The sequence below is a fragment of the Emydura macquarii genome, unplaced genomic scaffold (assembly GCF_026122565.2).
Source record: "Emydura macquarii macquarii isolate MOO-44397 ecotype Brisbane River unplaced genomic scaffold, CSIRO-AGI_Emac_v2 contig_18, whole genome shotgun sequence".
Lineage (NCBI taxonomy): Eukaryota > Metazoa > Chordata > Testudines > Chelidae > Emydura > Emydura macquarii.
The window spans coordinates 5,388,557-5,412,836 of NW_027130155.1; the positions used below are offsets into that span (position 1 = coordinate 5,388,557).

General features: G+C 42.8%; 1 protein-coding gene and 1 long non-coding RNA gene across 3 annotated transcripts; one reads left to right on the top strand and one right to left on the bottom strand.

Annotated features, from left to right (window-relative positions):
* Window positions 1-221: 221 nt before the first annotated feature.
* On the bottom strand, window positions 222-24,233 carry LOC137155749 (uncharacterized). 2 transcript variants are annotated; one of them, XR_010920607.1, is made up of 4 exons: window positions 24,006-24,233; window positions 20,149-20,328; window positions 6,703-6,780; window positions 222-304 (listed from the first exon to the last, which is right to left on the bottom strand). It is a non-coding gene; the product is annotated as an uncharacterized lncRNA (long non-coding RNA). The 2 variants fall into 2 exon arrangements; XR_010920606.1 differs by lacking the exons at window positions 222-304; window positions 6,703-6,780 and having other exon boundaries at window positions 18,600-20,328.
* Window positions 1,884-18,386, top strand: SIAH2 (siah E3 ubiquitin protein ligase 2). The gene is made up of 2 exons (XM_067551959.1): window positions 1,884-2,785; window positions 16,941-18,386. The coding sequence occupies exons 1-2, from the start codon at window positions 2,378-2,380 to the stop codon at window positions 17,496-17,498; spliced, it is 966 nt and encodes a 321-aa protein (XP_067408060.1). The 5' UTR covers window positions 1,884-2,377; the 3' UTR covers window positions 17,499-18,386.
* Window positions 24,234-24,280: the final 47 nt, after the last annotated feature.

A 24,280-nucleotide genomic window follows, 5' to 3' on the forward strand; every position in this document is an offset into this window, starting at 1 on the left:
TCCAGAAAAATCAGTCAGTTTCTAAAAAGCGCCCAAGATGCATTTCATCCTTCTCAGTATTACTGTGGCTAAGTGCTTTTAGGTCTTTACCCAGAGTTCCAGGGTAACAATAGGATCCTCTGATCCCACTGAAATGAAAGAAGATATGCTCTGAAAGGATGTTGCGTAAACAAGATACAATCAAATAAAATACGAGTAATTTCATTAGGCAATATTCTTTAATGCAGATTCAGTAATGTCAGAGTCAGGTGGTTGTATGCTCCCTGGTTGGACAAAGCAAGCAGTCTTCCAGCTTTCATCTCACCTGTAGAAATAAACAAAGAACCACTGGATAATAGTTAATTACATTTGCTTTGGTGCTAATCCTGCAAGCACTTAGCCATGTGCATAATTTTAGTCAGGTAACTAGTTTCAAAATTACCTATGTGCTTTAGTGTTTGCAAAACTAGGGTTTCTAACCTTTGCATCTCTGATGTTGACGACAGAAAATATTGCAAAAGCACTTAGAATTTTACATGATCTTAAATCTTCCAAAGGAATTTTTGAAGTGATTATTTCATGTGTTCATGCAAAGTTATAATATCTGCTGTGATTACTATTTGTGAAAGACTTGTGTAACATGATTTGAGATTAATTTAAATGTTCACGGTGTGTTATATGTACTACGGTGCACACCACCAATAATCCAATATTAGGGTGGATGCCTTTACTCCATTTGCCCCCAAGGGTGCTGGAACTAGGGGTGCAACAGCACTCCTTGGCTTGAAGTGGTTTCCATTATATACAGAGTTTACAGTTTTGTTCAACAGCTTGCAGCACCCACACTATATAATTGTTTCAGAGCCAGTTTGCCCTCCCCCTTGAAATTCCAGTAACTATAGAATCATAGTGGTAGAAGGAACCACAAGGGTCATCCAGTCTAACCCCCTGCCAATTTGTAGGATTTGTTGTGTCTAAAGCCAAACGCCACACAGTCATCATCTCTTAAAGGAAAGTGCATGTGACCATTACCCTCCGCCCCCATGTATGTATGCAGAGTGCACGTCAGCAAAGCAATGGGCCGTGGATTTTACATCAAGCCCCCAGTTGATGAGTCACACCGGAGTGGCTCTGTTGACCTGCAAACAGCCACATTTCACCTACAAATAAATTAGGTTTCCCACAACCTGCGCCCCTTATCAGGATCAGTCTCTCTCTCTCACGCACATGACCTGGTGTGTCAAATCAACAACATACGTGTTTCGGCGCAAAACGGGGGGGGTGGTGACATGAAAAATATTTGCTGTTGGACTAAGTGCACCCCACCGCCTGCCGTGAGTCCGAAGAGGCGGGCAGACTCGTCGCCAAGCCCTGGGTGTATCCTTACTCCCGCAGCCACAGGACGTTGTTTAGACTAACCAACTCCCACATCTGTGCGATCCGGTGCACAGACACGGCAGCTCTGCCTGCCGCCGTCTATCGCAATTAGTCACCCTCCCCATGCACATCGCCCGCCTGGCAGCCCCCAGCCCCTCTTCACTCCCGTCAAACGCTACGGTGATGGAGGCACCATAGATCCGCTCCCCGCCCTCGGTGCCAACTCAGCGCCTGCTGCGCTGTCGGTGCCGCTTCTCCCGCTGGATTGCGCCAGCCACGTTAGCAGCCACGCGGTCCCCTGGAGACGAGGGCAGCAGAGGCGGCCCTCGCCCCACCACCCCCGGCCTGCGGTAGGGGGCTCCGCTCCGCTCCTACACGTCACACACGCCACCAGTGTGGCCAGGCGGCCGCCCCCACTGGAGTGTCAGCAAATGCCTTCCTCTTCTGCTCGGGCTATTCCTACCCCAGGTCCCCAGCGCCTCGGCTCGCTCCCCCGCCCGCCCGCCCCCGGCGCCTCTCACTTCCCCGGGCCGAGCCGACAGCGGAGCGGACTAGGCGGGCGTAGGATAGCAGCTGAGCGGCCGCTCGCCCGGGTGGCTGGGGCATGCTCAGTAGGTGCCGGCCGGCGGGGACTGGGAGCAGCAGAGCCCGCCGGGGAGCGAGCTCCGGCGCTGCACCCAGCCCCTTCCTTCCTGCCTCGCTCGCTGGCTCGCTCTCTTGCGTCAGATCAGTGTTGCAGCGGGCGGGCGGGCACCAGGCGGCGCGGCGGGGCGGGCTGGGTTGAGGGAGGATCGGCGCGTGGCGCGCTCGGCCCGGGAAGCGCGGCGGCTGGCGGGGTCCCCCTCGAGCGCTACCCGGGCCTCTCTCTCCGGAAAGCGGCTACACTGTGGACCCTCCGCGCCTCCTCAGCCGCCAGCGCCGGCCCGCTCCCGAGAGCGGCCCCGGTGCCGGCGCGGGTCCCGCCGGCTTTCGGTGAGTGGCCACCCGAGTGTCCGCACTTCGATGGTTGGTTCGGACCGCGATGAGCCGCCCGTCCTCCGCCGGCCCCAGCGCTAACAAACCCTGCGGCAAGCAGCAGCACGCCCCGTCCCCCGCTGCTGCCCCCGCTGCCGCCGCCACCATCTCGGCCGCCGGCCCCGGCTCCTCCGCGCTACCCGCCGCGGCCGTTGTGATCTCAGGCCCCGGAGGAGGCGGCGGCGGCGGCGGGCCGGTCTCGCCTCAGCACCACGAGCTGACCTCGCTCTTCGAGTGCCCCGTCTGCTTCGACTATGTGCTGCCGCCGATCCTGCAGTGCCAAGCCGGGCATCTGGTGTGCAATCAATGCCGGCAGAAACTGAGCTGCTGCCCCACGTGCAGGGGATCCCTGACCCCGAGCATCAGGAACCTGGCCATGGAGAAAGTGGCCTCGGCTGTCCTTTTCCCCTGCAAGGTAAGAGCATCCTCCCAGCCCCTCGCCTGCTTCGGCTGTCCCGGTCCCGGGGGGTGACTGGATGGAGCTCAACTCCCTGTGCCACTGTTCAGCTGCGTGCTGTCACTTCTGTAGAGCCACACAGCAAAGGCTCCTCCAAGAGCGCCAATAGGGAGCCTTTTCCCCCGGCTTACTGCTAAGCAGGGGACCTGCCATCTCAACTCCTGAGATGACACCGATTTTTGCAAAGAGGCGAGACCGTGAAAGTTTCGCGTCTCCTTTCCAGGTTGCAGTTAACAGGGACATTCTCCACCTCGCAGCCCTACGAAAGGGACTGTAGGCTCCTGCCCTAGTTATTTATATGGCTTCTAAACAAATACCTGCTCCCTTTCCCAGAAGAAGCACGAGTAGCTCCCCAAATCAGTAGGAGCCGAGGAACCCCAGTAACCCAGTGTTCACCCCATTCAAGCAGAAACACAGGTGGGGCTGCCTCCCAGTCTTGTTAACAGACTATCACCTCCTGCCAGGAGCACAGTTCCTTTGTTTGGGGGGGAAGGAGAGGATGAGCATTAAGAGTACAAAGAATATATATCCGATTGTTCTTTGTCTTAAAGATCCCCACAACTGGCTCTTCTGCATACCCGTTTACAAGTTAGTGCTGCTGTCTTGCCTTAATCCTATTTGATAGCTCAGCTGCACAGTGGCATTATGCATAAAGACACAATTAAGGCTTCTTTAAAAATCAACCATTAAAATTACATAAGCATCTAATTTTTAAAAGTAGTATCTCACACACTTAGATTCTTGCAGAGACCTCTTTCACATTACAGAGGGTTTATACCATTCCACTGCATTATTCTTCATGCAATATACTGCTTCTTTTGTAGGACAAATGCCCATCTCCAGTTAAATCACTGGAAAGAAGTAGTGGTTTGGGTTTATGTAAGTAGGCCTGTGATTTGGTGACTAAGAGGGATACGATATATTTTAAGTCACGATGACCGAATAGTTTTTACCTATTGTTTAGAACATTATTATAATTCTGAGAAATTAGTGAAAAAATCTGTCCTCTCTTTTTCAGTTTGCTTACTTTATGCCTATAGACAGCACTTTGGGTAGTTAATCAATTTCATATCTTTCCCCTGGCATGGTCCTCTGTAATTTGGGTGGGTCTGTCTTGCAGTAACAAAGGGCAGAAAAATATATTTTAAAAAATAGGAAATGTGATAGACCAAGGAAATCAGGGACAGATGTAGTAACTGAAACTATTCACTCACTTCTGTAATTGATTAGATTTCAAATTGGCAGTGTCCTTTTAAATAAAGTGTTGATCATGGTTCCAGCCACAATATGCCACAAAGAATATTTAGAAAAGTTTCATTTGAATTTAAGAACATTGATTTTCTTTGGGGTAGCTGTTCATTGAAAGTAGATTATGTGAAATATATCTTAAAATATTTCCTCATGGAAACAAGTATACAAGGTATAATACCCAGATTCTTGGTACACCTAAAAGAATTTGATTTTTACAAACAAGCCCACATTCTGTAGTTAGATTTCACACAAGCTCAAGAGTTCATACTGTCACATCTACTTGAAAGATTGGAGCAATAGGGAATATAACATAACATGGAATAGATTAACACAATGGAATAAAACAATCTAGTGTCTTGACCGGAGTTGATGCTTATAGTGAAAACAGTATCTTCCTTCTGGCTGGAAAAAGTGACAGCAGGCCATGATGGTTGCTCACTTTCCACCCTGTGTATGTCCTGTGTTCTACAGCTAAGAGTATTTTTGTTTAGTCTTAATTTTCCAAACTGAGGCTTGTCCTTTAAAACTCCAGTTTGTTTTACATATTCCTTTTTAAGTATTTATTTTCATGCTCTGCTGCTATTGAGGGTTCTGTAGTTTTGTTTGCAGGATCACATGACGCTGTCAGCCAACAGCAGAGTTCCAGGAGTAATATTTACCCGGCACGCATTATTGACTGAAAAGCTTCCTCAGTTCTTAGTGTCTCATCATCTGGTTTTTTTTAAACTTTTTATTCTTACCTGGAATTCTTACTCATTGTGCTGCACAAGCTTAAAAAAACAAGAGTATGTGGAAAAAATTGGTACATATTTCCTAACATTTGGAATAAGTTCTAATGCAGAATGTGTCCAATCAAAGGTGTCTCCCCTTCCCAACCCCCTAAAAAAAAGTGAGAGCTCCTTTAGGCAAGAACCTGGGACTTGATAGCAAGGAACACAAATAGGTGTTACTGATGATGTTTTCACTGTAGGACAGAGTTAAGTAAATGCTGGGTGGAAACTCACTAACTCTTGTTCAACCTCTGCACTGGGTTCAGTGTAAAACGGGAGGTGGATTCCATTATCACTATCTCTTAGGGTGTTCTTAAATCCTGGTTGGGAACATTGAGAGGATGTCGCCAGAACATTACATGCTGCAGCATAAAAGTTGCCTTGTGCTGAGAAGTCTTTCAGCCAGCCTTGTGACCCCTCTCTTGGCCAATATCTTGCCAATCAATTCCAAAAAGCTATTAACCAGCTGGAGGAGCTGATGAAGTTGGGACTTTCTGTAATATTTTTGTGAAACTCATGTGTACTATGCATTGCTACTCAGAGGAGGAAAAAGAGTTAAGTTTGCTCATGGGATAGCACAGGACGTGAGGTGTGGGTGTTGCCTTGCTGTCTGGGCCAGGCAATGAATAGGGTTGTTGAGGAACTGGCTGGAACCTGCTGAAAGCAACCCCTGTTAATGCAGACTCCAAAAAAGACAATGGGAAACCTCTGGGGCCAGAACATTAACACCTAGGAAACAGTGACCAAGAGGAAGGAGGTTTTCTCACCACCTCTCAGTGGGGAAGTTGAGCAGACTCCAGACTGAGAGCAAAGAACTGAAATGGGAAAAGCAGGGGTTAAAGGGTTGGCTTCTGGAACAGGCAGACAGTGGCTCTCACCTTGGTGGACAAAGGGCTAGAGAGAGAGAGCCTGATTATGGCTTAACTTTTCTCTCTCTTTGCTAACCTAAGGACATTCAGATTCTGTGTTCCAAGTGACTAATAAATTGTTACCTTGTTTAGAAAAGGCTGCCCATGTCACTGGAAATGCTCATTGAGACCGTTGTGCCCAAAGGGCACAAGCCTCCTGCAAGGGTCTGGCTTGTTACAGGGAGCCATGGAGAGAGAGGAATACCCAGTCTTGGAGGCCATGGGCCTGTCTCTGTGGAATTGTGTGACCCCTTGGGGTACAGTATGCTAAAAGGTCACTCCCAAGGGACTGGTCATAGGCTAGAGGGCAAAGACTAGACCCTGTGAATCCATGGCAGAAACAAGAATGTGTGAGTATTTGGTTGTGTGACTGTCTCAGCCAACTGCATTATTTGGCAATCTAAGGTTGTAATAAACATGACTATTGTTGGATTTCCTGCAAGGATGATTTTAAATTGCCAAGAGGAGATTGATGCGTAAGAGGTATGGTAACTGAACTATAGTGTAAGTGCTGATTAAGTGAGTTAACATTAAATTTCATTGCTAGCAAGACATAGAAATATTATGGTTTGCAGTTACAGGGCAATTTCCAGGATTTTTCTGAGATTAATAAAAAATAAATAATGGTAGGTTTATTTGGCAGTTTGTAAGGGAGTTTGGTAGTTTGTTGTTTTTCAACTTAAATAATATTTACTGTGAGCTTTTCTTTCTTTCAAGGCCCCTGAAGTTGTGGATCTCTGGCCAGTGCTCCGTGCAATATGCCAGTGTACACTAAGGAGGTGAAATAATTTTCACCATGGAACTCCACTGCAGCACTTGTGAAGAGTCAGGTAAATGCCCCTTGTAGTACAGTGAACATATCGCTCTGCTAAGTCTTCAGTTTGTAAGGATATCTTTTAAAGCTTTACAAACAGAACATGCACTGTACTAAAAAGAAGGCACTTACCTGACACTCCATAGGGCAGATACCTGCTTCAGCAGATTTCCAGCGTGGAGTGACATCATCAGCATTATATGAATTTCACTGAAATTAAAAAAAAAAAGGTTGACTAGTTCTAGTTTGCAGTAAATCCAATGCCAAATGTCTCTCTTGTCCTTACTATTTGGCACAGTCAGCCTACAGTTATGAAGCTAGAAATATTTTGCTAGGTATTTTAGTACATAATGAAGCTATGGGAATGGGGCATCCATCACATCTCTTCAGCCAGTTTTCTGCAGCCCTTCTTCAGAGAGAGGGGGAAGGCATACTGTCTTGTCACCGATTATTTGACAGTTTAAAGTTGACCCCTTTAGATTTAGTTCTGAACTTTGCAGTTTTTCATGTAGGCAGATTAAATATTTAAATCCTGTTGCATTTTTAAAATTGTTTCCTTTTAAAAACTTAGTGAATTGTTCTGAAGTCTATATCTTTTCCAATAGATGTTATGGAGATGCAATTCTAATTCAGACCTTAAAACTTTAGTTAGAAATCCTTAACTCTTTACACTTTCATAATGCCTCAAAGCACCTGACAGACGACTAAGCCTCTCAACAATACAATAATGGCGGAAGCCAATAGTGGTTTTGATATCAAATGCTGTTGAATGCAACTGTTCATGACAAGATGTGAGAGAGAATGCCTGATGATGTAAGCAGGCAGAACATAATGACCCAAGTTGGACAGAACACCATTGTTCAGATCTGTACTCTTATGAAGGATACCATGGGATATTTATGGTGGTTCACCTCTCAAACCCAGTCCATAGCACTATCATGCCCCCTAACAACCTGCAGATTCATTACTGACTGAGAGGGAAGAATGACACCTTTTGAATGAATCATCAGTACCACTTCCTGCAACATTTTAAACTCAATCCTTGATCAGGACACATCTAGCTTGCGAACTAGATCATAGGACGAGGGATGAGTGTAGGTGGTTTGAGTTTTTAAGAACATAGGGATTCATGTTTCTCTGTTCAGTTTTTGAATGAGAATCTCATGATTGTAATAACATGGAATGTAGAACTAAAACACAGCTTTTCTTTTTAAATCCAATATAGGAAGAAGTTCAGAGAGTCAGATGCCCAGCTGTGATGCATTCTTGGCTTAAAAAGAACAAAACGTTCTATGCAATCTTTTCAGATATGCTTGCCTACTTAGTTTTCATTTTTTAAAGTGTCCTGTTTTAATCTTATCTGTGACCGTTAATATTTCCTAGTTGCCCTCAACAAAAAAATCAATGCATCACCCCTAAAGCAGCTTTTCTGATTAGAATATTACAGTTTGTGTTGTATTGAAATTGACTAGAGATCCATTTAGGCTGAAAACCTGTCTGACAGTAGTCTTTGCCAGGTTGGACTTATGCTTTTATTTATTTATTGCTGCTTTATGATTATTGAAGGAGGCCTGAAAGGGGTGTGTGACTGTGGGTGTTAAATATTGGAAATGTCACATCTTCTGTTGTTGGAAGGCATCTTGGATGACTCAGAAAAGGGCATGGAAAGCTTTCTGAGACCTTAATTGAAAGGATAGGCTTTTTTCCCCCAAGCTCAAAAACTCTTATTTACATATCTCCTAGCCCCACTGCTAGTGGTAGGAAACACTGATATGTGATTACAAGCTTTAGTGAAGAAAGCTCTATATACTCAGGCTTTCCTTTAAACAAGCTGTTTTCTCTGTTTTTATAGTATGTGTGTTTTGGGGTTTGTTTTTTTAGCAAAGCAAATACATTTAACCAGTTTACTTTATAGAATAAAACAAAGGATGGACTTGTTGATTCTTTAACACAGTTCTTTTCTTTCATGTTCTTTAAATAAAAAGGTATAACCAATAAAACCTAACAAAATATAAATAATCTAAATAAAAAGCACCCCATCTCTTTCTGAGTCAAGTTTCTCTTCTTTGGTATATCTGTCATATACCTAACAGTTCTGCACTTGGCCAGAGGTTCTCAGCACAGACATACCCTGACTGACTAATGTAAACAAGGCACAAAAAATGTCTGGTTAGTTTTCTTTAAGCATAAAGAAGAAAGAAAATTCACATGCACACACACAGCCTTCCCCACGCCACCTCATTTTGCAGTGCACTTTTAAGAGCTCAGTTATCTTGCTTGGGATAGAGTAATTGGAAAAATAAGTAGGTGAACTTTAATAGTTTAATTTAAAAACTTTCCTGCAAACACCTACTAATTTTGAGACAGAGACAATGTAATATGAGGAGTGGACGAAAACAAGTGGAAATCATCTTATTCTCTATTGGCAACTTATATCCTTCCCTCTTTTCTAGAACTGTCTCTAGATTTCATTTTGGTCTATTTCTGGGCAATGGGTCCCAGCAGATCCACAGTTGATCTTCAATGCCAGTGCAAGGCAATTCAATTCACAGAAAGTTCCAATCTAATAGTTTAAGTGCTGTCTCAGTATAAATATGGGAAGGACCCCAGCTACAGTGATTTGAGTCCACATATTTAAAATGTTCAGTCCTTACTTGAAACATTTGTGGAGGTGTAGAGAGCACAAGGTTAATTACAAAGCTTAAATTTGTATTTTGAAGCCTTTACTTCTGTTGCAGTTGAGGAAACAGTTTTCCAAAATCCTTCCCATATTACCTTTGCAATTAACTACCTGTCTTGCTTGCTATGTTCTGACCTGCAGAGCTGCTCTGACACCATTAACACTGACTGAGAAAAAAGGAGGGAAGTAGTTTAGATTGGAAGTTGGAATAATTGAAAAAAGCCATGGGGACTCCATAGCTCAGAGACTTACTTGGTGATGGGATTTGGAGCTTTTCATCTCTGGCTTATGAGTTCAAATGTGGCCTGGGTGACTGAAAGCTGTTAAAGCTGATAGTTCAGTTGCCTGTGTGAAATAGGCTGGGACCTGATCCTGCATTTCTTTATGCATCCAAATCTCCCAGTGAAGCCCAAAGGAAACCTAGAATTGGGTCACTGACATATATATGCACCAGTTAGTACAGGGCCTGAAGAGCTTGCAGGGGGTAGATATGAAAGGTAAAGTAGTTAGTTGCCACTCCATCTTCCCTAACTGTTGAAGAATGGGGAGAGTGCTGGGATTTTCCCAGACTGAAGTTCCCACACTTTGCATAGGTGTTCCATCCTTTGCATCAGCCTCTAACTGCTGAAGTCAGCTAAATGGGAAATATTACTTCCTGGAAGCTGTTGGAAAGTAGTAAGAATCTCTGCTACTCTACCTTTCTCCCATCCTCTCTTTTTATGTGGGTCTCTCTTACCATGGAGTAATTTCTATGCTGCTGCAGCTGCACATACTTCTCCCAAACAGCAGCAAAGTGAAATTAACAGGTATTTTTCACTGGTATTTGTCTTCCATGCTTAGAAAGTATCTACTTATTGTTTTTACAGTGCCCCAAAGTGTGCAACAGAGAGAAACAGCAGGCCAAGTGTCCCTGCCTAGAAGAGTAGGGAGGGGGTAGGGTAAGGAAGGACAAGGTTTGTAGCAGTAGGGTCATGTGGTTATGGTCTGTTCCCATCTGGGCTACATAGGCTTTTTTTAAATATTATAATTATCATCTATTTGCTTCTTATGGAGATTATGAAAGAAGTTAGTCCTAAAGGAGATAAGTGTTAAGTCATTGAAATTTTAAAATACTTATTGAATGCTATAGGCACTCTTTTCAACTTGAACTACACATCATCTGACTCAAAATCCTCATAAAGACATGCTAAAGTATCATCTTGCTTTCTTTCCTCTTTTAAATAAATATAAAATGGAAATGGTTAGCTGTAAAAAGTGCTATTTAGTCAGTGAGGGTTTTTTATGTGGATTTAGTTTAATTTCTCACGTGGTCTCAGGTGACTTTGTAAGGGCACTGTAGATTAGAGAAAATAAACCTTGTGAACTCACAGCTGTATGAAAGGCTATTAAAATCTAATTAATTATGCAGTACTTGTGTGAGATTGCAGCAGTTCAGTTGCTTAGGAAGCTGAAACTTGGCAATTTGGCTTACCTGACTGTGTGATAGAATGTGCTTTTTAGATTAACTACTTATTCAAAAATTTGCAGTGAAGTAATTGGAGTTTTAAATACTACTGTTTACTTTGAGCTACAAAGCTACAGAGGTTTCATATAATTACAGAGTATGTCAGCCAATGTTTGTGTCTTCTGCAATATTTTAGCATTATAGTATCTTTCAGAATGGTACTTCACAAACAGAGCCATCCATGCATGCTTGAGTGATTATTGCTGTGGCCATGGAAATGACATAACCCTGTGCACAACTGCACTCCTCTTCAGTTTTAAATTCGTGATACTTCCTGCTTATGTTTTAGTTTACAGTAGAATTTGCTTCAGATTTACACCGCCATAAAATTAGTCCCCTCGTGTTAGCTTTGAGGACTCCACTGTGGGGAATGTCTTGTTATTGTCTATACATTTGTAGCATACTTGCTGATGGGCAACTACATAAAATGTGCCGAGGGCTTTATCTAAAATGTTTTAGGGCTTTACCCCCATTGCCGCATAAATGGGTTCTTAATGATGTGAGTAATTTGATTTAAGAATATATTTTGAAAATTAAGAAAATAGTCAGATTTCTATATTTCTCGTTATGGCATATATTTCAGGAGTCTCAGAGAAGTAAGTGGCTTGAATTTTTTCAGGGGCCTTAAACCCACATTTCCCAACATCATTGGGAACTGTAGTGCTCAGCACTTTGAATTTAGACCACAGGTACCTTAGTTATAGAGATGTCACTTCAAGAAACATGCCAGTGGCAGATCTGACCATTCAGCCAACTCTACCACCAGGTGATTAGATGTTTCTAAGCCCTCTAAAGACAAGTGCACTAATTACAATAGAGCCTGACAAACTCAGTATTATGTAAATAAATTTTGACTTGAGAAAAAAGTTTGAATTTTATCCTATGTTTCACTGTTACCTCACAACCTTATCAAAAGTTTACACGCAACCACAAACAAGGCAAACTATATGACTGTTAGCCTACATAGAAAAATTCATCTTTCATTGGCAGACAGATGAGTCCCTTATTTTAATTGTCCATACACAAACACACACAGACACACCACACAGGGAGGTAGAATGACAGCATTCTTGATCAGGTAAACATCATGCCAGGTGTTTGGCATTTCATATTTATGTGCTGTATATTATTTACCCTCTACCCAGTGTCTAGCATTGATTTGGTGTCCTGTGACATCAAACCTTATATCTTCCAAAACTGGAAAGGTAAGAGAGCATTCTCTCTCTAAGTGTTGGCTGGTTCTTGCTCAGGGTCTAACTGATTAACATATATGAGTGGGGTCAGGACAGAATTTACCCCTGATGTACAGATTGGCAGTGACTTTAGTGGTTTTTTGCCTTCCTCTGCAGCATGTGGGTGTGCGTCACTTGCAAGATTATCTAAGTATATGTCACAATCATTTTACTGCCGTTGCAGGTGTCTCAGGCAATGGTGCATGTCAGTCCTTCCTATTCTCTCACTGTGGCACGTAATAAGTTAGGCTCCTGCGGACTATAATAGTAATTTCAGTTGATAGAGTTAGTCTGAGTCTAGGGTGGTGTTGGTGGCCTGTGATATACAGGAGGTCAGAGTAGGGCAGTGGTTCCCAACCTTTTTGGCTCAAGGGCCAGATATAATATTTACTACCCTGAAGGGCCACCCGTCTCTGCCAGCAGTTCTCCTCCCCCACCCCCGCTTCCTCCCCACAGCCAGATGGAAGGCGTTCAGCAAGGAGGCTCTCCTGTCCCCCTGGCTGATCTCCCCTCTCTCTGGCTGCAGCAGGGACCCCAGTGCCAATGGACCTAGGCGGAGAACTTTGCTGTGCTCCCTGCTACAGCCAGGGAGAGGGAAACACTGATCTCCCATCCCCTGGGCTGCAGCAAAGAGCCTGCACTGGTCTTTTAGCTCCGCAGCAACGTGCACCGCCTGGGTCCTTAGGCAGCGGCTCCCTTCTGCAGCCAGCAGGAGGGGAGCAGTGGCCCCTTTGAAAGCCCTAGTGAGCCACTTTTGGCCCCTGGGTCACAGCTTGGGAACCACTGGACTAGGTGATAGGGTGGTCTCTTCTGCCCATACACATTATGATTCTAATTCGAATTACTTATTATATTTGCCCAAGATCTAAAAAAGTCCAACATTATGCTTTCTAATTCTGAGGCACAACAGGCTCTTCTAAGGCTTGCAGGACCCCAGGCTGTGAAAGCAGTAGATAATGATTCTACATTTTTATTAATATTTTCAATTCTGCTTTCATTCTCTATCTTTTCCTGATGGATGTTTATTTTCCCAATATTCACCCTTCTGCTACTACATTTTATTGTTCTCGTGTTTTGTTTTTTATGTTGTAGACATCCATGCTATCATGTATGGAGCACCTCTGCACTGTTTGCTCTATTTGAACGGTGCTGAATAGAGGTTGATTGTTCTAAGTGAAGCTGCTTTCTCAACATTATATAAAGTGGTTTGGCCTCAGCCTACTCCAGTGACATCAGAAAATGCAGCTTTGCTAAAGAAGCTGAGTTTGTGAAAGGTGCTGGACCTAGCTGCTTCTAACCGAGGAAGCCTTCTAACAAATGGAAGGAACTGGAGCATACAGGAGGCTGTTTGGTTTTAGGGCTGTGACCCTCTATTTAACAGACTTTTACTCACCGCTGGTGAGAAAAATATCGGTGTGGGTTGGGCTTCTAAATCTAGATCTAGGCTGCATGTGGCAGGGATGATGTCAGAAGCTAAAGCAGCACTCTCACACCATATAATTTTGGGCATGGCTCAGCCACGCCAAGAGAGTTCACACTTTTCACATACTGAACATCTATAAGGAAACTCCCATTTAACCCTTTGAGGAACAGTCATTAAATGCTAAATAAGAGGGTGTTATGCCATGAGAACAGCTTTCCAGCAACAAAGGGCAGCATTTGGGGGCTGTTCAAATTTGTTTTTAAAAAACATGGTAAGGGATAGGCTGTGCTTTCAAAAAGAAATGCAAAGTACTTACAGTGATGGCTCTTCTAACAAAAATCACTGCCCCTTCGGTGGTCTCTCTCTAAAATACTGCCTTTTCTGTGCCATGAGCACAATATCACTGAATTTCAGTTCTATCTTGCATTCTGTTTTGTATTAACTTCCAAAAATGTCACTAATGTAAAGACTTATTTTCACCAGGAACAGCAATCAGACTAGAAATCTTTTCCTGGGAAGAATGCTTAGGCTTAAGACTTCGACTTGTTTCACGTCTGCCTGTATCTATCACTGTGTGTCTGGAACAATTGGCTGTTGTGTGCATGCACGCGCAGACAGCGGTGCAGCAATCCTGACAAATTGCAGCATCTGGCCTCGCTTGTGGCTGCACCCTGTGACGTTCTTTCTACTGTCATGGTGGTTGAGCTCACCGGGCAAATGTTACCTAACCAAATCTCTTAGAGGATTAAACAGTAGGGGGAGGAGGCAGATACAGTAAATGCAGAGCTTCATGTTAACTCTTTAGTGATATCTAAAACAAGAGTCTGTATGCTAGTCTTCTTCCACTGTACTACAGTGTCACGTTAGCAGCATAACAGGTATAATAACTGAGATGAAATTGAATCCAAGCCCTTGTTTCTCAGGTGTTTAACCCTTGGAACTGAAATTCTTTGTGCTTGTTCTGACTTAGCTGTTTATTTTTTAAACATTTGGGAGAATTGCATTTAACCTTTAACCTTTTTTTTTTTTTAATTGGTCAGATAATTATTATGAAACAACCCTTTGTTTACTTGTTGGTATCATCAGAAACTTTCTCTCCAGGCTTGTGGCTATTTTTATTGTTAATTCAGCTTCTTTCCAAACATTGTTTGTCATTCTTACACCTCAGCTGGTATCTTAGTTCTCTGTCCCATTCCTTGGGAAAGGGACCATATCTTTTTTTCAGTGACTAAACAGCTGTGAATGGGTATGTTGCAAAGATGACTAAACTTATTAGTACAGTTGACATCTGTGTCTAACAGAAATATGTTCAAGCTTCTACACATTTGAAGGTAGCACTACACACACAGATGTGATACTCCCTAGTTCCCAATGTTGTGGAGGGCTGCCAGCTGAAATATAGTGTAAGCTAGGTAAAATAGCCTTGGCCTGACTGCTCAGGCTTAAAGGACTTGCAAAGGACGATTTAAAAAAAAATTGGGGATGTGCCCTGTTTTTCTTGCTGTTTTATAGTATGTAAAGGCTGAAGAGGTTCCACCTTCCAAAAACAAACAAAACATACTTAATTTGACATCAGAAATGTAGATCTTGTCTGCCCTTGAAAAGAGTATGATAACTGGAGAATTAGGGCTTGTCTTCGCTTACCTCCGAGATTTGGCAGCAGTCGACTGGAATTACGCAAGCTACGCAAAAAACTTGCGTAACTCCCATCGACTTCTCTGCTTCTGTTCTGCGCGCCATCTTCACTGCACTGCGCCATCAGGAACTGTGTTCCCGTCAATGCAGCACTATGCTACTTGAGGAGGTCGTCTTAATATGTCGATTTCTGGATCGACTGAGCGGGTCTTCACTGACCGCTCAGTCGATCCAGAGAAGTCAATTTGATGGTGGTGAATTTTCCTCCGTCAGTGAAGGTATAGCTTTAGTAACATTGTGCTAGCACAAGAATTCAGATAATTGAAGTTGAAAGGGGTTTTCAGTCAGTTACAGAAAACTTTGTTTTGGTATCACCTCTTAACTCCAGTGATTAACAAACATTTTCAGTAAAGGGTATTGTATTAAAGATTCAACTCCCCCATCCTCTAAGAACATGTGAGATCTTCTAACAAACATCTAAGGTTCTCCATCAAAACTTGACATTCCTGATATTGCTAACCAAAAAAAAAACAAAACCTGTAGGGCCTTCTTTGTACAATGTATAAACAAAGAGCACAAATCCAATTTAAAAACACAAACAAAACTTTTGCAAGTCAGCTTTAATCTTGTCTACTGTGAATCTTCCTTGATCCCTGGTCAGCTATTTCTATTCCTTATGCAAAATTCCTCAGACCATTTGTCTTTGAATGTATGATTTCTAAAGTTCTTACTGCACAGCCAAATATATTTTTCTCTTTCCCCTACACACACACACACACAATTAAAAAACAAAACAAAAAACACGTCAATACATCCGTGGAACACTAGATGTATACAAAAAAGGAAACTCCATGATGCACTTTCCATGAGGCCCTTACATAAATGCCAAGTACTGCTTGCTGTAAGAACTGTCACTTGACATTTCCTAACTGTGTTGCATAGAAACTTAAAATATAACATACTGGGTATCTCAGCATAGTGACTCAGCTTATTTGCTGGTGGTTGTTTTTGGACTGATCCCTAAATAGCGACTGAAAATAAGATGACTATGTAAATAAATCAGTGCATTAAAAAGATACAGGGTAAGGTTGAGAAAAGAAGTTTGACTCTCCTGTTAGACTCCTATCTGAGACATCTTTATTCTTTAGCCATAGTGTGAGTGAAAACTCTTGCTTAATCCATTTTCTCTTAAATTGTAGATGTAAAAATTATGGAGGGCTTATTGCTGTCAGTGTAGAAAGTGCCCCAGCTTGTCTCACAGCTGTGCCAATGGTGATATTCAGTGGCTGGGATGAAGGGGGAAAGCTTTTCCATTAAGGGACTATTGGTGTATGAGGGTAGAGAAATATGTGCTTTGTTTGAGGAATGTTGAATTTGCTCTAAGAATGTAAAAGGTGCACTATTTGGTTTAAAACAAATAAATACGTGTCCTTACCTGTGTTGTTCAGAGACTATTAAAACACAGAGCTTTAAACAAAATCTGATACATAGGCTGTCACCTTACTCGTATGGTGAAAATAGTCAGTTTCATTCCCTTTGATTGTCATTCAGTCACAGAGTGAGACTGCAAATATTTAAATTAAATAAAATCTTTCATTGAATGTGATACAAATGCTATTAATGCTAGATGGTCTAAAAGCATGTTCTAATAGAATACCTGTGTTTATCTACATGCTTGCAATTCTCATTTAAAAGCATGTGAAGCAGGAATCCATTTAGGGGTAAAATAAAGCTTAGCTGTGAATCCAGAGCACTTAAAAATACAGAATGTAAAATTTAGAATGAAATGCAGGCTCTTGCCGCTGTTGTGTTTTGCAGTTCACAACTGAGAGCTATATAACATATAGAACAGCTGGATGCACATATCTTGATGGCCTGTATTTTGTCTCCCTCTAGTATGCCACTACAGGCTGTTCCCTGACACTCCACCATACAGAAAAGCCAGAGCATGAAGACATCTGTGAATACCGTCCCTATTCCTGTCCATGTCCTGGGGCCTCCTGTAAATGGCAGGGATCTTTGGAAGCCGTGATGTCCCACCTCATGCACGCCCACAAAAGCATTACCACCCTTCAGGGAGAAGACATAGTCTTTCTCGCCACGGACATTAACCTTCCCGGAGCAGTTGACTGGGTCATGATGCAGTCTTGCTTTGGCCATCACTTCATGCTGGTGTTGGAGAAACAGGAAAAGTATGAGGGTCACCAACAGTTTTTTGCTATTGTGTTGCTCATTGGCACTCGCAAACAAGCCGAGAACTTTGCATACCGACTGGAACTGAATGGTAACCGTCGGAGGCTGACTTGGGAGGCAACGCCCCGCTCCATTCACGATGGGGTGGCTGCCGCCATCATGAACAGTGACTGTCTAGTTTTCGATACAGCTATAGCACATCTTTTTGCGGACAATGGAAACCTTGGCATCAATGTGACAATTTCTACGTGCTGTCCCTGATTATATCTTTGTAGTTAGTGAAACATGGGGTTGTCTGGGCATAGTGCTTTACATTCTTAAGGATATTTTTAAAAATGGCATTCAATTATGTCTTCCTATATATTAGGATTCCTAATTAGCCAACATTTTGTAACAACTCTTTGGGTTTTAAGTCATGGCTAACCTGACAAGATGAGCATGTGGGTCCTATCACTCATCTGAACTGAAAGAGGGTGTTTTAAATTCTTGAATAATTTTTGAAGGTTTTGGGGGGTTTTTTTTTACTACTTTTTAAAAAAGCTTCCATTAGACATACAGTTTTAATAGACATGAGGGTCTGTTTTTCTCTTTGAAGTGCACCCAAAATTTCCCTTTAGGGGAGTTATCGGAGAAAACAGACACCTCTTGACTTACTGTCCCTGATGGGCTTTGTAAAAAGATCAAGAGAAAAAAACAAATGCTTCAGGCGAGGAGTTACTGTGACTCAAAGGGTTGGTTCGCTTGCTGCTCTGATTCCCTACTATTTTTTTTTTTTAAGTGATGTTGGATCATTTTCTGTGGCTTTAAAAATGAGCCAAGCCTGATCCTGCAAAGTTTTGAGCATCTTCTGCTCTCATTCTCTGTTGAAAGTTGAGTGGACCCAGAACATTGCACAAGGGCCCTGGATCAGATACCAATAAAGCAAGAGGTGCATACCTAATAGTTCTCAAACAGCTAGGAGTTGGTCATAGAGAAGTGCATTCACGTTGTTTACATGTGGCTTCCCCTGGAGACATACTTGATTAGTGATATTGTAAGAGACTGATTAGAATAATATAGTGAAAGCTTTATGGCCAGTGTCATGTCATTTGCTATTTGTTTTGTTGCCATATTTACTTTAGTTTTTTAATAAATACTTTGCAAAAACAACATTGTGGAGCATGTTTAATTGATGGAGGTACCCACATATTACTAAGTTTAATTGTGTGTATTTACAGTGGCAGCTGTTTCCAAGTTGTTTCAGCCTCTAACTGTAAATTTTCCTTTGTGCTATTGTGAGTTGAGACCACAGTCTCAGTCTTAGTGGTCACTTACAATTTTTTTATCTGAATCAAACCAGAGGAGATAACACGTTATGGAGTATTCTGTAAGCGCTCTGCATGCAGAACGTCCATAGACATCATTGCAAGTTCCACATGTAGAAGGTTTGCAAGATTGAGACTATAGTTTTATTGTCCTGTTGGGACACTGAAAACAAGCAGATTTAGGTCTTCAGCCATGCCACTTCCTCCTCCCAAAAGGGTCTGAGATCTAGCCCACCACCCTCTTAAAGCATTGTGCAACTCTGATTTCCCTCTAACAGCATAGCCCCTTGTCACCATAGGGGACAATATGCTGTATGCTCCAAAATGGAAGAGCAATCTGATATTCCAAGTCAAGCGTTTCCTTCCTTTCTGTGACCTAGTCACTATGAGAGGAAGGGCTCCTTTAGAATTTCTTGAGGCTGCAAGATAGTACTCCCAAATACTTGTTCACCCTATAACCCATCAGTAGGAAATAAATTGTTCTGTGGTTAGGGTTTGTGAGATCCTGTAAAGAACTCCCGGAAACTTATCTTCTAATATCTGATGATGCTATAGTTCAAGGTCCTGCTGGTGGATCTTATACTAGCATAACTTCAGTGATTTCAAATGAATGAACAAACTCCGGTTTTACACTAGTGTGGCAAGATCAGACTCAGGTTCCAGCTCTTCAGAAGGTAGACAGACCAGTTAATCAGGAATTCTCAAAAGCAATTCACATTCCAGTAGCCTCGCAATGCTTACAGTGAAAGGCAACTTTTCCAACTTAAGGTATGAATTTACTGCAGAAGGCCCTTAGTTTAAGCAAGGTGGAATCACAATAATTTAAACAACAACTGTGTAGAGTGAAAATGAAGTCCTGGTTTGTAACATTCATGAAGCCAGATTAATTTCCCTAACAGGAGTTGTATGTCACACTGCACAATTCATCTTAGATGATTTAACACCTATGTTGGAGAAAATAATGCACTGGAATTAAGTATATTTTATTGAGGCTTGGCATAGCACTTTACTCACACAGTTAAAGACCTGTGACATCATCTATTTCTTGATAAATTAGTGGGAAGAGGGGTCTTTTCACTCCAGATTTTACACTGCCTGGTTTTGGTGTATCTATTGCTGAGAGTAATTTTTGAACACAGAATATGTAACGGCTGCTGCCAAGAAGTCAAAAGTGTAATCCATTTATAGACTCAGGTAGTTGATACTTGATCCAAAAATCAGATTAACTTCTTAAGGAAGCAAACCTGAAACATATTCTTGGAGACTATTTTACCAATGTGACTGACGACTCTGGCTGAGGGTTACAGAAAGAATAGACTGTAGCAGAAAGAGAGCCTGAAGCATGGGGCCTGGTACAAGGCCCCAGGTCTAAGCCAAAGTCAGGCTATGAGCAAAAGCCAGGCCCTGCTATAAAGCCAATGCCTGCTTACAGGTTCACTCCCATACATGAACTTGGCCTACAGAGAGGTTCCCCCCATGGCTCCTCTCACACTTGGAATGACAGAGGCTAAGGATGCCCACAACTTCCCAGAAGGCAAAGGTAGCATCATGGGGCCTCCTCTCTTCCTTCGAGAGGCGGGGTAGCAGGACAGTTTCAGAATACTTACACCCCAGCTGCTGGGGTATCTGCGTGGGTAGGCTGGGCTGCCTGCTACTCTCTCCTCCTGCCACATAAGTCCTCTCCTTGGGTGCTGTTGGTGGAATCTTCCGCTGCCATGAGTCTTGGAGTTAACATGCCAGCGATGATGGTCCTGTTCATTCCGCTGAGTGCTGCTGTTCCATGCCACCTGGAACAATGCATCATCCAGGCATTAGTTACGTTTGGGTCATCTTTTCAAGATTTTCTTCACAACCATGAGAGCTAGTGGGCTTAGCTTTCATTTTGAAAAAATCAGTAAGATTCTGATGTGATCACTTGAATCCAGGAGCTGGGATTCCTTGACGTGGACCTAGTGTGTGTGTGTGGATGTCTTATTAGGACCTTGGTGGTGATGGGGAATTGCCCACTCAGCAAAGGGTGGTGGTCTATTAGGAGAGGTCCTGGAATACCACAAACTAGTGGGGACAATAGGTCATTAAATCTAGCCTTATCTGATATGCTCTGTAAGGAATTACTTAACAGTCAACTGAGTAGTCTGGACATAATAAATATACTTACTGTATTAATTTTGACATCACTTGTATAGGTTGCCATACTAAAAAAGGTAATGCAAAAATCTCACAGCTCCATTGACTGGAGGTAGCTGAAGTTGCTCCTTTGTGGCAACAAGTCAATGTAGACAAATAGTGTGCCCATGTTTCAATTCTCATTCATCAGAAAGGGCTGTAAAATCTTTTTACAGCAGAAGCTAAAGGCTTTTAAATGAAAACTAATTGCAAATGGTACACAGACATGAGTGAAGTGTTTGGTGTTTAATAACGCTTTCTGCAGAGCAAGTGGTGTGATCAGGCATGGACTTCAAGGCATAGCTGTGCCCTGACAATGCATGTTGTGTAATCAATGCTACAACTCAATACCTATACAAAGAATGACTGTGATGGACAGTCAAGCATTAGTAGGATACATCTTGGACATCTTTTGAATTAGCAGCTACAGCTCCTGGTAAATATCCAACTGCATTTTTGAAACTGCTCACTTCTGAATCTCTGATGTGGCTATTTATCTGGCTGTCTGTGCAAGAGACACACAGCCACTGAATCTCTGCTATGTGAAAAATGAGCAAAAATAAGCCATTTTTCAGAAGCCATCATTCAGATCAATTAACTGGTGTACGATGACAGCAACTCAGTCAGATTGGGATCAGTGACCTACAGAGAAACATGACTGGTGAGAAAATCCCTCATTGATATTGAGTCTCCAATCAAGGCAGAAGGAGTACCTTCTTCCGTATAAGAATGCTGAGTTGTGTGAAGGCCCATCAAACAAATACAACATTTAATAGGACAGGTCTACCCTAGAAACTTTTGCCAGTATGATAGTATGAGTTGGGGGAGAGGTTGTTATACCAGCAAAAAGCTCTAATGTAGATGCAGTTATGCAGCAAGTTTATGCAGCAAAAAGGTATTTTGCCCCTACCACTTATTTTATTCAGGGAGCTGGTATAAACTATACAAACAAAAGCACATTTCTGCTAGTAGAAACTGCATCTACATTAGTTACACCAGTAAATCTTTTCTAGTGTAGACTAAACCTTAATCTCCATAAACTGCAAGTAGCAAAACTATTGGATTAGGAAAGATTTCTAATGATACTTGCCATTGTTGTGATAGTATATCATAACAACGCCACTGTAAACGGTATTTCACACTTGCAAAAGAAGTAGCCATAGTGCATACAAATGTGTATATTATGTAACAAATTAACATTGTGACCCACCCATTCTATATAGATTGGCAAAAGAGTAATGAGGTATCATGCCAAAGATTTGCATAACATCTTCAAAGGACCCATTTAGTTCAGGAGGGAGAAGAGTTGCTTCTTTAAAATGACTGAATATAGATTTACAGCTTAAACCTCAAAAGGACACCCACCAAACTGACAGACAAAATATTACCTTCCTAGTCCAAAAATATGCTTTCCTCATAATACTGAAGAGTCCACAATACAATTCAGTAATCCAACAGTCTGGAAAGAGTCTGTTAGGTAATCAGCCACCAACACCCAGAGGCAGCTCCTCGGGTAGACTGTTTGGTGCCTAAGTGCTCCCTGTACATACAGAGAATTAAGCACACTAAATGTACATATAGATACGATAAACGTAATTTACTTCTCTTTCTAATCTATTCTTTAAAATATAACATTTGAGAGAGACAGAGTATGTGTGTGTTCCAAGAGTTCAACATCATGCAGTCAGTTCCAATTATAGTATGCTGGGGGGTTATTATGTTAGTGTGGGAGAAACAGAAAATGATAGCCTGTCTATGAAGGGAGTTCTCTGGAGTTTTCTTATATGGCCCCTATCACCAGTCTCTGAACTCCTCACAGTCTTTATTGCATTTATCCTCAACACTCAAAGGAAACAAAGGAAGTGTTATTAGCCCTATTTTACAGAAGAAATGAGACAAAAATATAAGGCACTGATTTTTAGAGGCTCCAGTCTGCATTGCAACTGACAGAGGGTATGGCTACACAGCAAGAGGCAGCAAGTCTCAAATCCCAGGACCAAAATATTTAAGCTCATGTGATGGCACTAAAAATAGCTGTGTAGAGGTAGGCTCAGGCACTGAACCCTATGGCGCTCCAGCCTTACCCCCACCTAGGGTGACCAGATTGCAAGTGTGAAAAAATCAAGATGTGGGTGGGGGACAATAGGCACCTATAGAATACAAAGCACCAACTATCAGGGCTGTCCCTATAAAAATCAGAACATCTGGTGTGTTCCCCCTCCCCCCCCAACCTCCACACAGCTATTTTTAGTATGGTAGTGCAGGCCCCAGTTTGTCAACCCAGGCTCTGAGACTCACTGCCATGGGTTGTGGAGATGAACCCTTAGATCCTGAATACCTTTAAAAATCTGGACCCAAGTGACTTGCCCAGGATCAAACAAAAATGTGTGGCAGAGTAAGGAATTGAATGGGGATCTCCCAGAACTCTGGCTAGAGTTCTAACCATTGGAGCATCCTTCCTCTAAAAGGAGTAAGTAGAGCTGGTTGAAAACATCTACAAAATTTGCTCCCTTCTCCCCCGCCCCCAGTCTAAAAATTTCAAAAGAACATTTGAGACAAGTTTCCTTTTTCAACCAGCTGTAGTTGTAAGATTGTAATACACTCCCTTTGAGGCAGCATTCCCACTCCACTCAATCAGCATGGCATCTGCCTCTCCTTCAGCTTTTGCCAACTAAACACTCACCAGGAGAGCAACAATTAGGCAGTCTTCCCAGAGACTGCAAGGGATTGCAAGAGAACAGCACAAACTGCACTGTTGCCCACACCCAAGGAAGCTTAACAGCCTTACCCAACAATGCCAGCCTCAGCAGAGCTCTGTAGGACAGCAATCTGCACCTCACACCCCAAAACATCTTGCAAAACCTCATGACCAAACTCACCCTTAGAGGCATAACCCTATTGACTTCTGGGGAGTTCCACCCCAGATGAGTTTAGATGGTTAAAGAAAACAGTCTTAGTCATTTTAGTCTCTTAGGAACAGGGACAAAAGATTATTCAACATCTCCCCCTAGTCACCACCTGTAGCATGACATCCTGTGGCAGACTAGAATTCTTGTCATTTTTTATTTTCAAATTTGACAAACCAAAGCCCTTTTAAGAAACAGAGTTAGTGTAAACTGAAGTGAAAGTCCATCTGCTCAGTGTTACCTGCCATGTTCGCCTGAGTCCAGATTACAGAACACTGTGTCGTACTGAACTGTTTTCAGACACCCTCGTGCATCTTAAAACAACCGCCCCCATCTGGATCTCATGAGGCTCGAATATTTACTATTGAGATTGTATAACACTAGGCTCGTACCTTTCAAAATGTAAAATATTGGAGACGTGTGGCTCCAACGGACAGAAACCCAACGAGTAACTTCCCCAGGCACACCCTTCCCCAGCTCACTAATTCCGACCCTCCCCGAAACGCCGGGCAGGGCAGGGCAGGGCTGCCGCGAAGGCCACAACTTGTACAAGTGCGGGCTCTGGTCACAGACACTTGTACAGCAGCAGACGCTGCCCCAGCCAGGCCGAGGGCGGCGAACAACAGGTGACAGCAATCCAGCGCCTCTGACAGACCAGGCTAAGGCG

Bases quoted from the DNA above. Each gene is read 5' to 3' on its own strand.
- SIAH2 (XM_067551959.1), top strand. From the start codon at position 2,378: ATGAGCCGCCCGTCCTCCGCCGGCCCCAGCGCTAACAAACCCTGCGGC. The intron at 2,786-16,940 runs GTAAGAGCATCC...GTCTCCCTCTAG, and splicing joins CTGTCCTTTTCCCCTGCAAG to TATGCCACTACAGGCTGTTC.